Source organism: Propithecus coquereli, unplaced genomic scaffold (genome assembly GCF_000956105.1).
Source record: "Propithecus coquereli isolate 6110/MARCELLA unplaced genomic scaffold, Pcoq_1.0 Scaffold122, whole genome shotgun sequence".
Classification (NCBI taxonomy): domain Eukaryota; kingdom Metazoa; phylum Chordata; class Mammalia; order Primates; family Indriidae; genus Propithecus; species Propithecus coquereli.
Genome location: NW_012136303.1, coordinates 6608813 through 6625527, shown reverse-complemented (window position 1 = coordinate 6625527; position 16715 = coordinate 6608813). Strand labels below are relative to the sequence as shown.

The 16715-nt window shown below is 42.3% G+C and overlaps 1 protein-coding gene across 1 annotated transcript in view; it reads left to right on the top strand.

Moving 5' to 3' along the window:
• SNRPB (small nuclear ribonucleoprotein polypeptides B and B1) overlaps positions 1–6180 on the top strand; it is an 8322-nt gene extending 2142 nt beyond the window's left edge. Inside the window, exons 2-7 of the mRNA XM_012665814.1 lie at positions 747–898; positions 2683–2794; positions 4003–4155; positions 4695–4833; positions 5139–5264; positions 5882–6180. Coding sequence (XP_012521268.1) covers positions 747–898; positions 2683–2794; positions 4003–4155; positions 4695–4833; positions 5139–5264; positions 5882–5892 — 693 coding nt within the window. The 3' untranslated portion in view covers positions 5893–6180. The remainder of the gene's footprint in view (positions 1–746; positions 899–2682; positions 2795–4002; positions 4156–4694; positions 4834–5138; positions 5265–5881) is intronic.
• Positions 6181–16715: the final 10535 nt, after the last annotated feature.

Below are 16715 nucleotides of genomic sequence, written 5' to 3'. Positions count from 1 at the left end.
GGCTGAGGCAGGAGGATTGCTTGAGCCCAGGAGTTTGAGGTTGCTGTGAGCTAGGCTGACGCCACGGCACTCTAGCCCGGGCAACACAGTGAGACACTGTCTCAAAAAAAAAACAAAAAAAAGAATTAAGTGTACCAAGTTATGTGTTCTTAAAGACCATTACGTGTCCAAACCAATTAGCTCCCTGGCCACCAGAAAAGTTTCTCTCTGCCAAAGATAGTCTTGGAGGCATTCTAACAAATTCTCAATTTGGGGATTCCCTTCTCCACCCTGAAGGTGATACCCTTTTTGATAACAGGTCTCTCATTTATTAGATTTTTAGTGTCAGCCCCATTCCAGCTCTTTACTCGGTCTTTTTAATGGGATTTGGATGTTCCACAGCACTTGAGTCATACCTCTATAATCTGCACAATGGCAGATGGCTGATCTCTGGTAGGGATGGATTTGATTAGTTTGGGAACACCCCACACTCCAATCCCTGAAACTGACACAACATAAAGGCAATTGTAATATGAGAAAGACTGATTTTAAGGGAAGGGAGAATAGCAGATTACTGGGTAGAGGTCAGGACTGAAAACAGCGTGACATGAGAGAATTGCCATGAAAGGGCTGTGGGTGGAAGACTGAGAATCTGCTGAGAAAGACAGACGCTTGGAATAGAAGGCTGTGGTGGAAGTTGTGGGGGAGGGCCAGAGGGGTGTGGGTCCAGAAGAGCGAGTCTCATCCCTGCTGGTTTCTCCTTGCAGACTGTGGGCAAGAGCAGCAAGATGCTGCAGCACATTGACTACAGGATGAGGTGCATCCTGCAAGACGGCCGGATCTTCATTGGCACCTTCAAGGCTTTTGACAAGCATATGAATTTGATCCTTTGTGACTGTGATGAGTTCAGAAAGATCAAGTGAGGAGGGGGCTGTGGGGAGGGGAGACTGGACGAGGGAAGTGGATTGGGTGGGTGGGCCAAGTGACAGGTGGTGATGTAGCTAGTTGGTTCCTCTCTGTTTGTTCTCCAGTTTTAAAGGGCAGTCTTAAATGGGGACATAGAACACTAAGAAATCTCCTTCCTTAGTCCAGCAGGCCTTGCTTTCTAGTTTTAGCAAGGTGCAAGTTGTGAGGAGGGCTGCTAGGCTTTTTGTTTCTCTGGCTTTGCATGCCCCTGGGTACTGGGGTAAAGGGCTCTCATGTTCTCCCCACAGGTGTGTGAGGGGGGAGAGCTTGATTTTCTGGCCTCATTGCCTATTTGTAAAGCTGTAGCCTAAAGGGCTCTCCCAATGCAGCCTGGTCGGAAACTGCTTTAAGAAGCCTCTGACCCTCTTCAGGGTAAGTGCTCAGCTCCCCATGTGGGTTTGGGGCCAGTAATTTTTATTGGCATTTGTACAAACAATTGGATATATTTTCTACTTTGCTACGATTCCATAAGTTATTAGCTAACTCCCTGTCTTAAGTCTCACAGATCTTAAGCTCTTGGCCCGTTAAAAGATATGGTCTAGCTTTTCCATCCTATTTAACATTCAAGGCTACTTGAGGCCCAAAGAAGTTACATGACTTTTGTGGTCATCCAACTCTTTTGTCATAGGCCGTGTCCATATTATGTTGTCACTGTCTATGAGTTCCCTTTGGTTATCTTTGAGGCCATTTTCTTTTGTGGCCTAAGATCAAGAAATACAGGATAAAAATGTGGTAGGGATGCCTGAGTGCCAGGTATGTATTAGAGAGGGGCCAACAGATCAGTGTGGAACTATTCCAGATAGTTCCCTATTGTTTTTGAAATGAAACTGATTTTATTCTAATAATAAAAAATGTTTATTGGAAAATATTTTTCAAAACACAGAAAAGTCTATGAGAAAAAACTTTTGAAAAGTCTATGAGAAGGGTTTTTTAGGGCAATACATGCTTATTATTAATAAAGAAAACAAGCCAAAAAAGGAAATAATGTCCAGCCACAGAAAACCAGTTAATTTAATGTAAAGTATCAAAATCAAATCTTTGAGTTATTTTTTAAAATCAGGATATTTTGTTTTTTCCTTATTTTTAGGATCTTAGCTTTGCCTTTTATGCCCCTTCCCCTATCCTATTACTTTTACTAGTTTACGTTTATATTTTGTTCATCTTTTTCTGATTGGTGCTATTTGGGAATTTCTGTTTTTGTGCTTTTGAGGAACAGGTGTGAAATTTCAGTTTCTCTGTGTATGAAATTCTCTTTTCCTTTGTGGCTTCTCCTGTGTGAGGTGAGGGATAGAATTATAGGCCTGCGAGGTTGAATTGGTACTAGAACGACACTGCACTTTAGTAGGGTGGGTGGGATTCAGTTGACTTGAGGAATCCTTAGGCTGCCTCCTGACCTCCCTCCTAAAGGGAGGGAACAGGCTGATAGCAAAGAAAATTTGACCGAGGGAAAAGCCTTCGCAGTTGCTGTGGAATAGCATTTGGCCAGGGCTAGGCTTTCTTGACCCTGTCCTATCTCTTGGTCAGTGCATCCTCTTGGAGTGGTAGGGAACCGGCAGGCAACCACCTATGTGGTTACCTGTTCTGCCTATCCAGAAGGGCTGTCTCGGGAAAGTTTGTGTACCATTTGTCAGGAGATGTAGTATAAGCAAATCTTGGAGGCCTCTAGGCAGGTGAGCCTGAACTTTACCTATCCTCTAACACTTGCTTTTTTGTTTATTATCCTCAACTTGTCTTTAGGCCAAAGAACTCCAAACAAGCAGAAAGGGAAGAGAAGCGAGTCCTCGGTCTGGTGCTGTTACGAGGGGAGAACCTGGTCTCAATGACAGTAGAGGGACCTCCTCCTAAAGATGTAAGTCAGAGCAGGAAGCCGTGTGGAAGGGAGGCTGTACCATGCGCCAGACTGTGTCAGGTTCTCTGTGTTTCATTGCCATCCTCACAGCCATCCTCTGGGTTTTGCTCCCTTTTTATAGATAATAAAGGGAATCTTAAAGAGGTTACCCTGCAAGAAAGAGGTGGAGAGAGGGGACTAGAATTGGGTTATTTCTGCCTTTAAAGCCTTGCCTGTTCCTCAGTCGATGTACATAGTGAGTCAGTGGAGGAACATAAGATTATCTAGGTCAGTTTTTAATGTGAAGACAGTCTAGGTGGACCTCTAAAAGTCGTTTAACTCCAAACAATAGAATATGTATGTATTTTGTTTTGTAGAGTTTTAGAATAATAGTTAATGTTCATTGAGCACCTCTTGTGCACCGAGCACCTTCAATATTTTATTTAATTCATGTAATTGTGAGATAAATTATTTTCACTTTCTAGATAAAACAAAGTGGGGTTTAGTATCTTGCCCAAGGTATCACAGTGAGTAAGTGGTGAAACTGACATTTGATCCCAGACGATCATGGTTCCGTAAACACCAGGCCACATTTAGAAAGTCTTTAGAGACTCTAAGTCAAGTCATGTTAATGACTTAAAGATATCTTCTGAAATGAGTACTGAGTAGTTTATCCTAGTCATTTCCTTATTTTGGATTCTTACATGCAGCTTTTTCCAGTTACAAATGTCTTCAAGGGATATTAGCATATTTCTTGCTTCAAAGCATATGTACATATTTATAACTCTTGGGACCTACTTCCAGTAGAGTTGGCTACGGTGGTGTAGCCCATTGTAAACCTTCATGACCACATCCAGTTTTACTATTATCCCATCATTTGCAGATGAGGAAACAGTCCTAGCATTGTGGGATTATTTGTCCACACTCAACCTAGCAGGTGAGAATCAGCTGGGAATAGATCTCATGTCCCTTTGAAGTCAGGTCAGTTGCTCTTGACTGCTGAATCCTGAATAGAACCGTGGCCCTTTGCTCTTGGTTTAATTTTCAAAGGAATACATATAGGTGGGTGAGGCATGGCATAGTTCTCTGGACACTCTTTTAAGTTTGTCTAGCTTGCTTCAGGGGTAGCAGCTAGACACATAATCTTAGATGGAGGAAGAATGGTGTCAGCACATATAGATAAGCAGTATTTATAAGTTGTTTTTATGCCCTATAAATTTATTTTTCAGACTGGTATTGCCCGAGTGCCACTTGCTGGAGCTGCTGGGGGCCCAGGGATCGGCAGGGCTGCTGGCAGAGGAATCCCAGCTGGGGTTCCCATGCCCCAGGCTCCTGCAGGACTTGCCGGGCCAGTCCGTGGGGTTGGTGGGCCATCTCAACAGGTGAGGGGCTGGGGAAAGGGCACCAGGTTTTGGTGGCTAAAATAAAGGATAAAGGAGAGGAGGGTCCGTAGTTTGGAAAGAGTCCAGAATGACCAACCTATGATTCTCAAGACTATCAGCGTTTCACTGTATTATATGTGGCCTCAGAAGTGAAGAGGAAAACTTGGCCATTGTAAATTACGTTGAGAGATACACAGAAGGTATTTTAGTCAACTCTGAGCAAAATGTTTCTGTGATAACATTTGAAATATACTCTGTTATAACCTATCATCAGTCATATTTGAAAATGTATTCTCTAAGTTGGATTGGGCATCCTTAACTCATCCTTAACCTCAGGCCTAGAAGTTGGGAATTGGGCATTCAAGCTTGATCATTTCTGACAAGTGGTTTTGAATAGGAAGTCTAATGTGGTGAGTTACAGCTTTAGGGGATTTGTTGTCTGCTACTTCCTGCTCTCCTTCCCCACGTTGGGGAGGAAAGGGGAAAGCTGCATTGCACTGTAGTATTCTGCCTAACACTTTCTTCCTGTGTCCTCTTAGGTGATGACCCCACAAGGAAGAGGTACTGTGGCAGCTGCTGCAGCTGCTGCCACAGCCAGTATTGCAGGGGCCCCAACCCAGTACCCGCCTGGCCGTGGGGGTCCTCCCCCACCTATGGGCCGAGGAGCACCCCCTCCAGGTGAGGAGCTCATAGGGAGACGAGTGCTAAGTGATATAAAATGCCTTAGCTGGATTCATGATGAGACAACCTTGACTGAAACTGATGATGAGTTTGTATAATTAAGCAGGATTACTCTGAGATCCAGCCTGGCTGACTGATCATGAAAGTAGCTGGACAAGAGCCATTGGGAGCTCTGGCTCTTTGGCTCAAGTGCCAGTTTTCTAGGAGAGGCTGAGAGGGTGGAATGGTCAGCTTGGTATGTTTCCTGCTATCTTTTCAAGACAGACACTTGACCTGTATTCTTGCGGATTTTTCTCTTGCAGGCATGATGGGCCCGCCTCCTGGTATGAGGCCTCCCATGGGTCCCCCAATGGGGATCCCCCCTGGACGAGGGACTCCAATGGGCATGCCCCCTCCGGGGATGCGGCCCCCTCCCCCAGGGATGCGAGGTAAGTGCCTGCAGCAGTGACTTTAGCTTCCTTCCCTAGAGCAGAAAGAACAGGGAAAGGGGAACAAACATTGTTAAAATAGGCCTTACCTCCCCTCTTAGAACAGTTAGAGCAACTCTACCCAGGGTATTTCTCAATGTCTAGGGCAGTGTCCCCAGAGCACTATGAAATAATGCATTCTGACGATCCCTAACAAGAGTTATGAGATTGTCTTATGCCCTTTGGTTTGATAGTACCTAGTAATCAGAAGAGGATATTATGTATTTGTGTTTAACTTCAGTTTGAGAAATGCTGAGCTCAGCCCCTATGTACATGAGAAAATGGGCCCAGAGAGCTGTGTCTTGACTCCCAGTCCAGTGTTCTTTCTACCAAGCCACGGCGGCCTCTAAGATAACCCACAGCCATACTTGGTGACTTGTGTCTCTAGTTTTGGGTTTTCTGTTTATGGGTTTTATAAGCATAGAAACCCAGTTAGTCCCAGGGAAGCCCCTAGTTAGCACATATGCCATGTATATCCCTCTAGTCAGTTGCTAACTGCAGGGTGTGGGAGGCTGGGGCAGGGTTTGGGCTTCGAGTTGCAGATCAGGCACTGACTAAACTTCTTACTCTTACTTCAGGCCTTCTTTGACCCTTGGCCACAGAGTTATGGAAGTAGCTCCACAGAGGCGTGGGCTCGATTCCTCAGGGCCACGTTACCACAGACCTGTTTGTTTGTTATGCTGTTGTTCGAGGAGTCTCACCGGATTGTCTGGTTTCCCTTACAGGGCCCCCTCCCCCGGGAATTCGCCCACCAAGGCCCTAGACTCATCTTGGTCCTCCTCAGCTCCCTGCCTGTTTCCTGTAAGGCTGTACATAGTCCTTTTATTTCCTTGTGGCCTATGAAACTGGTTTATAATAAACTCTTAAGAGAATATTATAAATGCACCTATGTATCTATTTATTTTTATAAAAATCTTTGATATATTGGGTGCTTAACTGAGTCAAGGGTTACCTTGGGAAAATTAACCCTAATCTTACCTGCTTCCCTATAACATTTTACTACATATTTGCATCTGATACACAACTTCACATACTAAGAGAATCACAAAATTGAACTACAGTGAGACCTTTTCACCTATCAAATTCAAAGATCAAACAGTTTGTTGAAATAAAGACTCATACGTTGTTGGTGAGCGGTATAGACTGATACATGCTCTTGGGCACTCATTTGTTTAGCTCCTCAAACAGTACTTAAGATTATATTCTTTTTTGTATCCAATAAAGTATGAAGCAAATGCTAAAAGTGAAAATCTTATTGGGAGAAAAACAAATTTGATACCTCCCAGGGTCACATACATATAACCTAAAACTTTTGAGTTGTGGGATCTTCATGATTTTTTCCACCCAAAGTCTATGTGAAGTTGATAGATGGAGTCAGAGATGCACTCTAGTTCTCAGTACCTCAAGCTTCAAGGTAAAGAAATAAGGGATGGACACTGTTCTTAAGTTACCGTATGGGGGAAGATAATTCTAAATGCGAAGGAGACGTTAATGAAAAGAAAAAGACTAGTGGCGTATCACTCTGGTGTTAATGAATTTCTCCAGGAATGTAAGGGTGGTTCAGCATAAAATCAGTCAATGGAATATACCACATTAATAGAAGAAAAAAGCCATAGGTCATCTTAATAGATGCAGAATAAAGAATTTGATAGGATTTCAGCACCCTTTGAAAAACACTGATCAAATTAGGAATAGAAGGGAACTTTCTAAACATGATAAAGGCATTTATGAAAAACCCACAGCTTACATAATGGTGAAAACTTAAAGTTTTTTCCCCTTAAGATTAGGAACAAAACAAGGGTTCCTACTTTCACCACTGCTTTTCAACATTGTACTGGAAGTTCTAGCCAGAGCAGTTAGGCAAGAAAAAAATAAAAGGTATCCAAATTGAAAAGAAAGAAGGAAGACTGTCTCTGTACGTGATATAATGCCATATATGGAAAATCCAGAGAATCTGCAAGAAAGCTACTAGAGCTAATAAATTCAGCAAAGTTTTGGGGTAGAAGATCACACAAAAATCAACTTTCTATATATCAGTAACAATCTGAAAAGGAAATTAAGAAAAGAATTCCACTTGGGATAGCAAACTAAAGAATAAAAACCAAGAAATACCTAAAGACCAAACACCTAAATATTGAAAACCAAGGAATCAAACCAAAGAAGAGAATGAAGACTTTGTATGCTGAACACTAAAAATCCAGAAAGAAAACCTAAGTAAATGAGGAAAGCCATCTCATGTTCATGGACTGGAAGACTTAACTGTCGTTAAGATAGCAGTACTCTCCAAACAAGATTCGATGCAATCCCTATAAAAATTCCAGTAGTCTTGCAGAAATGGAGAAGTCAGTCCTCAAATTTATATGAAGCTACAAAAGGCTCCAATAGCCAAAAAAAAAAAAAAAAAAAAAAAAATCTTGAGGAAAGCTAGTCCTGATTTCAGAGCTTACTACAAGGCTACAGTAATCAAAACCGTAAAGATAGCCTATCCATTACAGACTAATGGATAGAATTGAGAGTCCAGAAATAAACCCTTGCACATAGTGGACAATTAATTTTCTAAAAGGGCACCAAAACTTCATTGGAGAAAGAGTAGCCTTCAAGAAATAGTGCTGGGATAACTGGATAACTACCTTACTCCATATATCACTCATTAACTCAAAATTGACCAACAATCTAAATATAGGAGCTAGAACTATTAGAAGAAAATCTTCATGACCTTGGATTTGGTGATGGATTCTTAGATTTGGCACAACACAAGCAACAAAAGAAAATAAATAGTACTTCATCAAAAACTTGTGCATCAAAAGGTATGATGAAGAGTGAATTAAGAGTTTATTATCCAGACTATATTAAGAAATTTTAAAATTCAACAATAAAAAGATAACCCAATTTCAAAATGAACAAAAAAATAGACATTTCTACAAAGAAGATACACAAATGGCCAAGAAGCACACAAAAAGTTGTTCAACATCATTGGTCATTAAAGAAACGCAAATCAAAACCACGATGAGATACCACTTCACACTCAACTAGGATGGCTTTAATGAAGAGAAATAACTGTTGGGAAGGAACCCGCTTGTGTTGCTGGTGAGAAAATGGTACAGCTACTATATGGAAAACAGCTCCTGAAAGCTAAACAAAATTACAATATGATCCAGCAATTCCACTCCTAGATATTAGTAGCATAATGTGAAATATATTAATTTTTGGTCTTTGTTTCTGGTTCTTACCACAAAGCACCTAAAGCCCTTGGAGTTTCCTGTGTAATACGAGTGTCTTTTGTTATTCACAATGAGCTGTTTGATAACACCTGAGTTCATACTAATGAGGTGATTTAGGGCGCTCTACATAATCTCAGAATGGGGCCAGTCATCGGAAAGACCAAGGGATTAGAGGGTGGGAACTCTCAGCCCCAACCACCAGCCTCCAGGGAGGGGTGGCTGGAGATCAAGCTCTGAAAACTTCAGTAAGATTTGGTGAGCTTCCAAGTTGCTGAATACATGGAGCGCGGTGCACCTGGAGAGGGCGTGGAAGCTAACGAGTTCTTACCCCATACCTGGCCCTATGTACCTCCTCATCTGGATGTTCATCTGTGTTTATAATATCCTTTATAATAAACTGGTAAGCGTGTTTGCCCGAGTCCTGTGAGCCATCCCAGCAAATTGAACCCAAGGAGGGCAGTTGTGGGAACCCTGATTTGTAGCTGGTCCATCAGAAGTCACAACCTGAGACTTGTGATTGGCATCTGAAGTGGGAGGCAGTTTTGTGAGACTGAGCCTTTACTCTGTGGGATTTGACACTATATCCAGTACATAGTGTCAGAGTTGAGTTACAGGACACCCAGCTGGTGTCCACTGGAGAATTGTTTAGTGTGTGGGGGAAAACCCCACATCTAGTCACAGGAGTTTTCTGTGCTGTGAGAGTATAGCAGGAGAGAAGCAGCGAGTGTGTTCTCCAGAACTGGTGTCAGAAGTGTTGTGTGACAGTGTAGAGAAACAGAATGTGTTTACTCAATACGCAAGAGGAGTGAAACTATTAATATATGCCTACGTAGAAACTTGTACACGAGTGTTTACAGCAGCATCATTCCCAGCAGCTGAATTGTGGAAACAACTTAAGTGTCCAAGAAAAGATAATGAATAAACAAATTATGGTGTGTACTGCCAACCTAAATAACAAACAGGCTCTCTAAAAGAAAACGATATTAATATTTATTCGGGAATAGGGCATTGCAATGGAAACACATGTGCCATAGTAAGCTATGTACGTCAGGGAGGTAAAAGAAGACGAAGGTTTTTAAGGGAAAAATGAGGAGTACATAGTTGTTTGAGATAATTATCCTTGGCTACAAGGATCAATAACAAGGAGGGCACCAGTCTGAGGTTGGACAGGCAGTTCCTAGGCAGATATCCTTGCAGAAATTTGTGTGTGTGTACGTGTGAGGTTGCGATGGCCTTTGTGCAAGGTTGCAGTTTTTGCAGTCTTTCCTGATAGTTTTTGTTATCAGTCATTTATGCATGAGAATCCTCCCTTCATGCCTTCCTTGACTCTGTTTGTCAAGGGTTTTGTTTGTTTGTTTATTTTTAGTACAAGTGATTCCATTTTGATTCTGATAACTTTCACAATATATACAATGGAATATTATTTAGCCATAAAAGGAATGATACATGCTACCACTTAGATAAAACTTGAAAACATTGTGTTAAGTGAGAAAAGATTATGTGTTATATAATTCCTCTTATATGATATATCCATAATAGACAAATTTGTAGAGAAAGAAAGAGTAGAGATACTAGGAGTGGGGGTGGGGGGAAATGGAGAGTGATTACTTAATGGGTATGGGGTGCTTTTATAGGGTGATGAAAAAGATCTGAAACCAGGGAGAGCCGGTGGTTTTACAACATTGTGAAGACACCAGGTGTTACTGAGTTGTAATGGTTAAAATGATTAATTATTGCTCTATGAATTTCATCTCAAAAAAAGAAAGAAAAGAAAGTTTCTTCACAGAATGAATTTACTAAGGCTTTTTGTTATGGGGAGGATAGTCCCAGTGGAAGAAAAGGCCGAGCAAAGATGCAGTTGGTCTGGGTTTATTGGAATAAGGACATCAGGTAGGTGAGTTTGGCGGCAGCTTTTGGTGGAAGAGTTAGCGCTTGGCCCAGTGTCACAGGAACCTGTACCCTGAGCAGCACAAACTGCAAAGCAGAACTGAGGCAACTCGTGGGCTAGCCTCCCATTACCTGCCAGGTGTGACCCAAAAGGGTTTTATACTCCCAGCCTGAGCTGAAAGGCAGGTACTCTTATTTTTATCATGCAAATAACAAACATAATCATGCAAAGGAATAAAACCTAGAGTCACACATTGCCTGATGGTTAGTAAAGTGAAAATCCTGTATCCTGAAAACTATTCTTGAAAATCCACTCAAACTCCCTTGAAGTGCAGCAAATATGGTTCTGTATATACAACTCTACACTGAAAAATCTTAGTCGCACTGGCTTTTGAGAACCACAGACTAAGAGAAAGAACAAAAGGGAAAGTCTGCAATCAGACATTTGGGCATTCTGACCATTGTATCTTTAAGATGACTCCCAAGTCCCTGGGGGTGAAAGAGGTTAGGGTGAAGAATTCTAATGTGCTCTCACCTGCCTATGGACTTCACTCCATTCCAGTTTTCACAGCAAGCCTCTAAATCTTAGTTCACGTTAGTAAATTGGTCTGTGGCTGCAAGGACTGAGTAAGGTAATAGAGTAAAGGCATCAGGTTTGCTGTTGGATTTAAATCTAACTTCTGCTTAGACCCGCAGGCATGCTGTTCCATGATTTATATATTCTGCTTGTTTCTTTTAAAAATATTTTGTTATATAAACATGCTCATTAAGGAATGTAGAAAGAAAATGCTCAGAGTCCCAATATCCCAAATCCTCCACTTTTTGAGTTTTGTCATCTTACTATAAACTCAACTTTCTATTTCTTTTAACATCAAAAACATATCTCCAAATCTTTGCAAACATTAGAATGATTTTAGGATCTTATTAAGTGAACATATCACTATTTACCTAACCAATCCTCTGTAGTTGAACATTTAGCTTAGTTTTTTCACCAACAAATAATGTGATGACCATATTTTTGCATAAAGATTATTCTATATTTAGATAATTAAAAATAGAATTTCCAAGTCGAAGGACGTGAACATTTTAATTAACTTTCTTAAAAGCTTGAGTCAATTTACCCTGTTACAAATTAGACACAATTATACTTTTCACAACATGCTCCTCAGAGCTAATGTTTGTCATTAAGAAGAAATACACTTTTCTAGTTTGACAGCTGAAAAATGGCCCATCATTGTTACATCATTGCATTCTTTTTATTTCAAATGAGGGGATCATTTTTATTTTTATCTATTTCCTCTTTTGTGTATTGGTTTTTAAAAAAACCTGTGATAGACATTTTCCAATCTTGTTACATAAGTCTTCATAATGATTACAATAGTTGTAACATGACTTAGTTATTACTCTATGACTCTATGAATTTTGGGAATTCATATTGTTTTTGATTTTTCATGACCACAAATCAGGCAGTAACGGATAATTTGTGTAGAAGTATTTTTTTTTTTTTTTTGGAGCCAGAGTCTCGCTCTTTTGCCCAGGCTAGAGTGCAGTGGCGTCATCATATAGCTCACAGCAACCTCAAACTCCTGGGCTCAAGCGATCCTCCTGCCTCAGCCTCCCGAGTAGCTCGGACTACAGGCATGCGCCACCATGCCCGGCTAATTTTTTCTATATATATATATTTTTTTAGTTGTCCAGATCATTTCTTTCTATTTTTTAGTAGAGACGGGTGTCTCGCTCTTGCTCAGGCTGGTCTCGAACTCCTGACCTTGAGCGATCCACCCACCTCGGCCTCCCAGAGTGCTAGGATTACAGGCGTGAGCCACCATGCCCGGCCTGTAGAAGTATTTTTACTTTGGATTTTCTGAGTTTTTCGGAGCGATATTCATGATTCCAAGACAGGAGCTAGAAAGAAAGAAACTGTCACTTACTGAATCCAGGTGTGTGCATGAAATATCTCTGGAAAGCCGTCTATAAGGAATTGGCCAGTGTGGTTGCCTGGGGGGGAAGGAACCTGGCTTGAGGGGAACAGGAATGGAAGGGAGAGTTTTCACTGAATTCCACTTAGAACCTTTTAAATATTGAACCAGGTAAGAGCATTGCCTATTTAAAAAAAATTAAGTATATTAAAAAAATTGAAAATGGTGAAATAATGAATGTTCTGTACTAAAACAAAACAAGGGAACAAAACAAAAACCCAAAACCCAAATCCACCAGGAGGCAGCATTGCTCTGTAAGGAGGAAGGGAACAGCAGCGTGTGGGCTCAGTCGTACACAAAGGTGCTGGGATTCTGTTAGTCTTTTCCTCATTTTCTGTCTTGTCCCCATTTTCCACAAAAACCTATGTAGAAATAAAATATTTTATTTAAAGAAAGAAGGAAGTGCCAGGCCCTGTCCCTCTTAGCTGTGTAGCCATACCTCTGTAATACGTGTATAGATTCCTAAAAGCAGCGTCACTGAGGAAGAGGGGGAGAGGGGGAGTACATTTGGAGTGTTGGTAGGTATGCCAAAGAGCCCTCCACCTGTATTAGCCTACGCCATCAACAGCAGTGTATACAGGCACCTGTTCCTAACGTCCTTGCCAATACAATGTAGTGTTACATTGTTAGATCTCGTTCAATCTGATCAGTTAAAAAATATCTCCTTGTTTTATTTGTATATATTTGGTTATAAGGGAGGCTAATTATGTTCTCAGGTATTTAAAAGCAGTTTGTATTTATTTTTCTGTGAACTGCTTCCCCTGACTCTAATGAGGGCAGGGAATTTGTCTATGTTGATTCCCACAGCTCTGTGCACAAAGTATTGTTGAGTAAATGATTAATAAATAGCTTTTCTGAGCTCCAGTTTGCTCATCTGTAAAATGGGGATATGTCTTGTAGTTGTCTCGTGGAAGGGCGGGATTGACCCCTTCATCCATGTTTGGTTTGGGTGTCTGACACTGAGGAACCTATACAAGTATCACGAGGGGATGAAAAGATTAATTACTGATAGAATGAGGCTTTCTGGGGAGAGCAGGGCAGGCTCCCAAGCAAGTTCAAAAAGGCTTGAGAGAGCAAGGAGAGGCGACTGGCCCATTTTGTTGTGCCTAGGGGCTGGGCTGTGGTAAGGGATTTGCAGGAAGGTCAAGGCTTGCATGGCGCCAAGACAGAGAGCACACAGGTCTGCTATGGGCTTGCCCAGTTGTGGGACAAGAGGGGAAGAGAAAAGGGTGATACTTGAAAGCTATCAGCAGTCATTAAAAATGAAGTTAGGGCCGGGCGCGGTGGCTCACGCCTATAATCCTAGCACTTTGAGAGGCCAAGGCAGGTGGATCGCTGAAAGGTCAGGAGTTCGAGACCAGCCTGAGCAAGAGCGAGACCCCGTCTCTACTAAAAAAATAGAAAGAAATGATCTGGACAACTAAAAAAATATATATATAGAAAAAATTAGCCAGGCATGGTGACGCGTGCCTGTAGTCCCAGCTACTCAGGAGGCTGAGGCAGAAGGATCGCTTGAGCCCAGGAGTTTGAGGTTACTGTGAGCTAGGCTGACGCCACGGCACTCGCTCTAGCCCGGGCAACAAAGTGAGACTCTGTCTCAAAAAAAAAAAAAAAAAAATGAAGTCAGGCCAGGTGTGGTGGCTCACGCCTGTGATCCCAGCACTTTGGGAGGCTGAGGGGGGAGAATGACTTGAAGCCAGCAGTTCAAGACCAGCCTGGGCAACATAGTGAGACCCTGTCCCTACTAAGAAAAAAAAAAAGCCAGACTTTTTATTACAAGAAGATAAAACCTCATCTCATTGAAGATTAAATGAGGTAATATATGTAATGTGGTTAGCACAAAGGAAAAGATCAATAAATATTTGCATTATTGTTGTTTTTGAGCCTTTCAATTCTAATTTTGTAAAGAGGCTTTTTTCTTTTGAATATCGCCTTATACTATTTTGGGGAGTGAGATCTATCGTTACAGGGTTCAGCTGCCCTTATGCATGATGTGGCTTATTTGTCTTTGTTTCTCTCAGGGGACCATGTACAGTGTTTAGCATGGAGTCAAAGAAAGAACATGCCCATTTCCAGAATGCCTCGTATGGAAGGCTGTGTGCAGTGCTGGGTGCTCCACGTGTGTTACATCAAGGAATACCACGTGGCATGAGTGGAAGATTATACCCCTGGGGTTGGGAGTTGGTGCAAAGCTGAACATACGTATGTCCTATGACCCAGCAATTCCATTCCTGAATATATACCCAACAGAAATGCTGACACGTGTTCACAAAGAGACAGGTACAAGAATGCACATAGCAACTCCAATCATAATAGCCCCAGATGGAATCTGCCCAAATATCCATCAATAGTATAATAGAAAAACCGTCGTGTGTCCACACAATGGAAGGTCACACATCAACGAGCACAAAGGAACTACGGTAACACCACATGGATGAATCTTCTGTACAAAATGTCAAGTGACAGAAGCCAAAGGCCAAACACAAAAGCGTAATACCATGTAATTCCATTCAGATAAACTACAAAAGCTAATCTTTGCTTCTACAGTTTAGGATAATGGTTACCCTGGAAGGGGGCAAGCAGGGAGCTTCTAGGGTGCTGGTGATGTTCTATTTCTTGGTCTGAGTGCTGGTTACCTGGTGGGTTCAGTTTGTGAAAAAAATTCAGTGAGCCGCACACTTTTGAAATGAATACATTTCTCTGGGTATGTTAAGCTCTTATAAAAATTAAAAAACAAAACAAAAGAAAGCAGAAAACCTCATGGGGAAAAATCCGAGAGGAAATTTACCAGCATGTTAAGTGTGGTAGTTAACATGCTAATGAGATGCGGGCTGGCGTATTCCCTTCTCTTCTTGCATGCTCCTGATTTACCACAGTTCACTCAGTCGTCCAATAAATATTTATTGGACACTTGTGCACTAGGCACTGTGCTGTTCAACTCTACTGGGTATCCTAGAGTGAACAAAATAGAATTCCCTGAACTTGATGAGCCAACTCTCTAGAAAGGGGAGACAGAAAAAAAAAATAAACATGTAAATAAACTATGTCGAATGGTAATCATTGCTACAGAAAAAAGTAAATCGAGAAGAGGGAGGTGGGAGGTGTTGTGAGTACGGTTCAATTTAATTGGAGGGGGTCAGGAAAGGCTCTACTTACAAAAAGCAATTTGAGCAGAAACCTGCCAGGAGTCAGGGAGCACGCCAGGCAGCTGTGGCTGGGAATTGAGAAACAGGACTCCAGGTAGGGGGTACAGCAACTTCAAAGGCACAGAGGTGGGTTCTTTTTCAGAGAACATCAAGAGGGTCATAATGCCAGTTATCAATATTGCATCTCAGCTCCAGACCCACCCTTCAGTGCCTGACTCAAAATACTGTCGGCGGGCAAGATGCTAAGATTTGCCAGTAGAGGGTGCTGGAGGGACGCTGCAGGAAGGCAGGCCTGCGTTGCGGTTCTGCGGTGCTCTCAGCAGTTCCGCAGCCTGCCCTGCTTCCCCAGGGTCCAGCTCACAGCCAGGGTGATTTCCCCAGCACCAGGCTTCTGCAGGCAAGATGGCTTTTGTGATGCACAGTGGCCATCGGCACCCAGCAACCAGCAGCTTCCTCTGGCACCTTCTCGGGTGGTTTTGTAGCAGAGAGCCTCTGGGGAGATACCTCACCATGAATGACTTTCCCTGCTTATCCTAGCGGGCAGGTTTCCAGCAAGTTCCGCCAGCGAGGCACTGCAGTGGCTTCTTTGCCATCCCTAGCGCCACAGCATGTCCTCTCTGACAAAGCCTGGATCTCGACCTTGCTGGGGAGGGGGCGGGGGGACGCTCTCCTTTGGGCTCTCTAGGGGTAGGAGCTGCTCCTTAAATCTGCAATTCCTGTACTCTTTGGAGTTCTCTTTATTTCTTACTAGCTATCCCCTGTGAAAGTTGATTATATAAATCGGGTCATTCTTGTCATCCCCATTTAAATCAGAGTCAAGGGGCCAGGGGAACAAAGTACTCAGGGCACGTAGCGTCTACTCCAGGAATTAAACTGTGCACAAGCCCAGCTGCTGAAGCAGCCTGCTGTAACCCTAAGCCCAGTTTTACCAGTGAGTAGCTGCTGAAATGACCTGCCTTGACTCTAAGACGATTTTGACCTACCTCCATCACTCACCAGTCAGAGCTTACTATCACCAATGAGCTTTCTTTCAAGATAATACATGCCATGTTTCTTTCTTAATGAAACACCCAACCTTTTCTTTGGACATACCGAAAACCCCAATCTGTGTGTATGCCCCCAACTGCAATTCTTGCTTCCCAAATAAAGCCTTTAAATTTATTCAGTGAAAAGTTTATG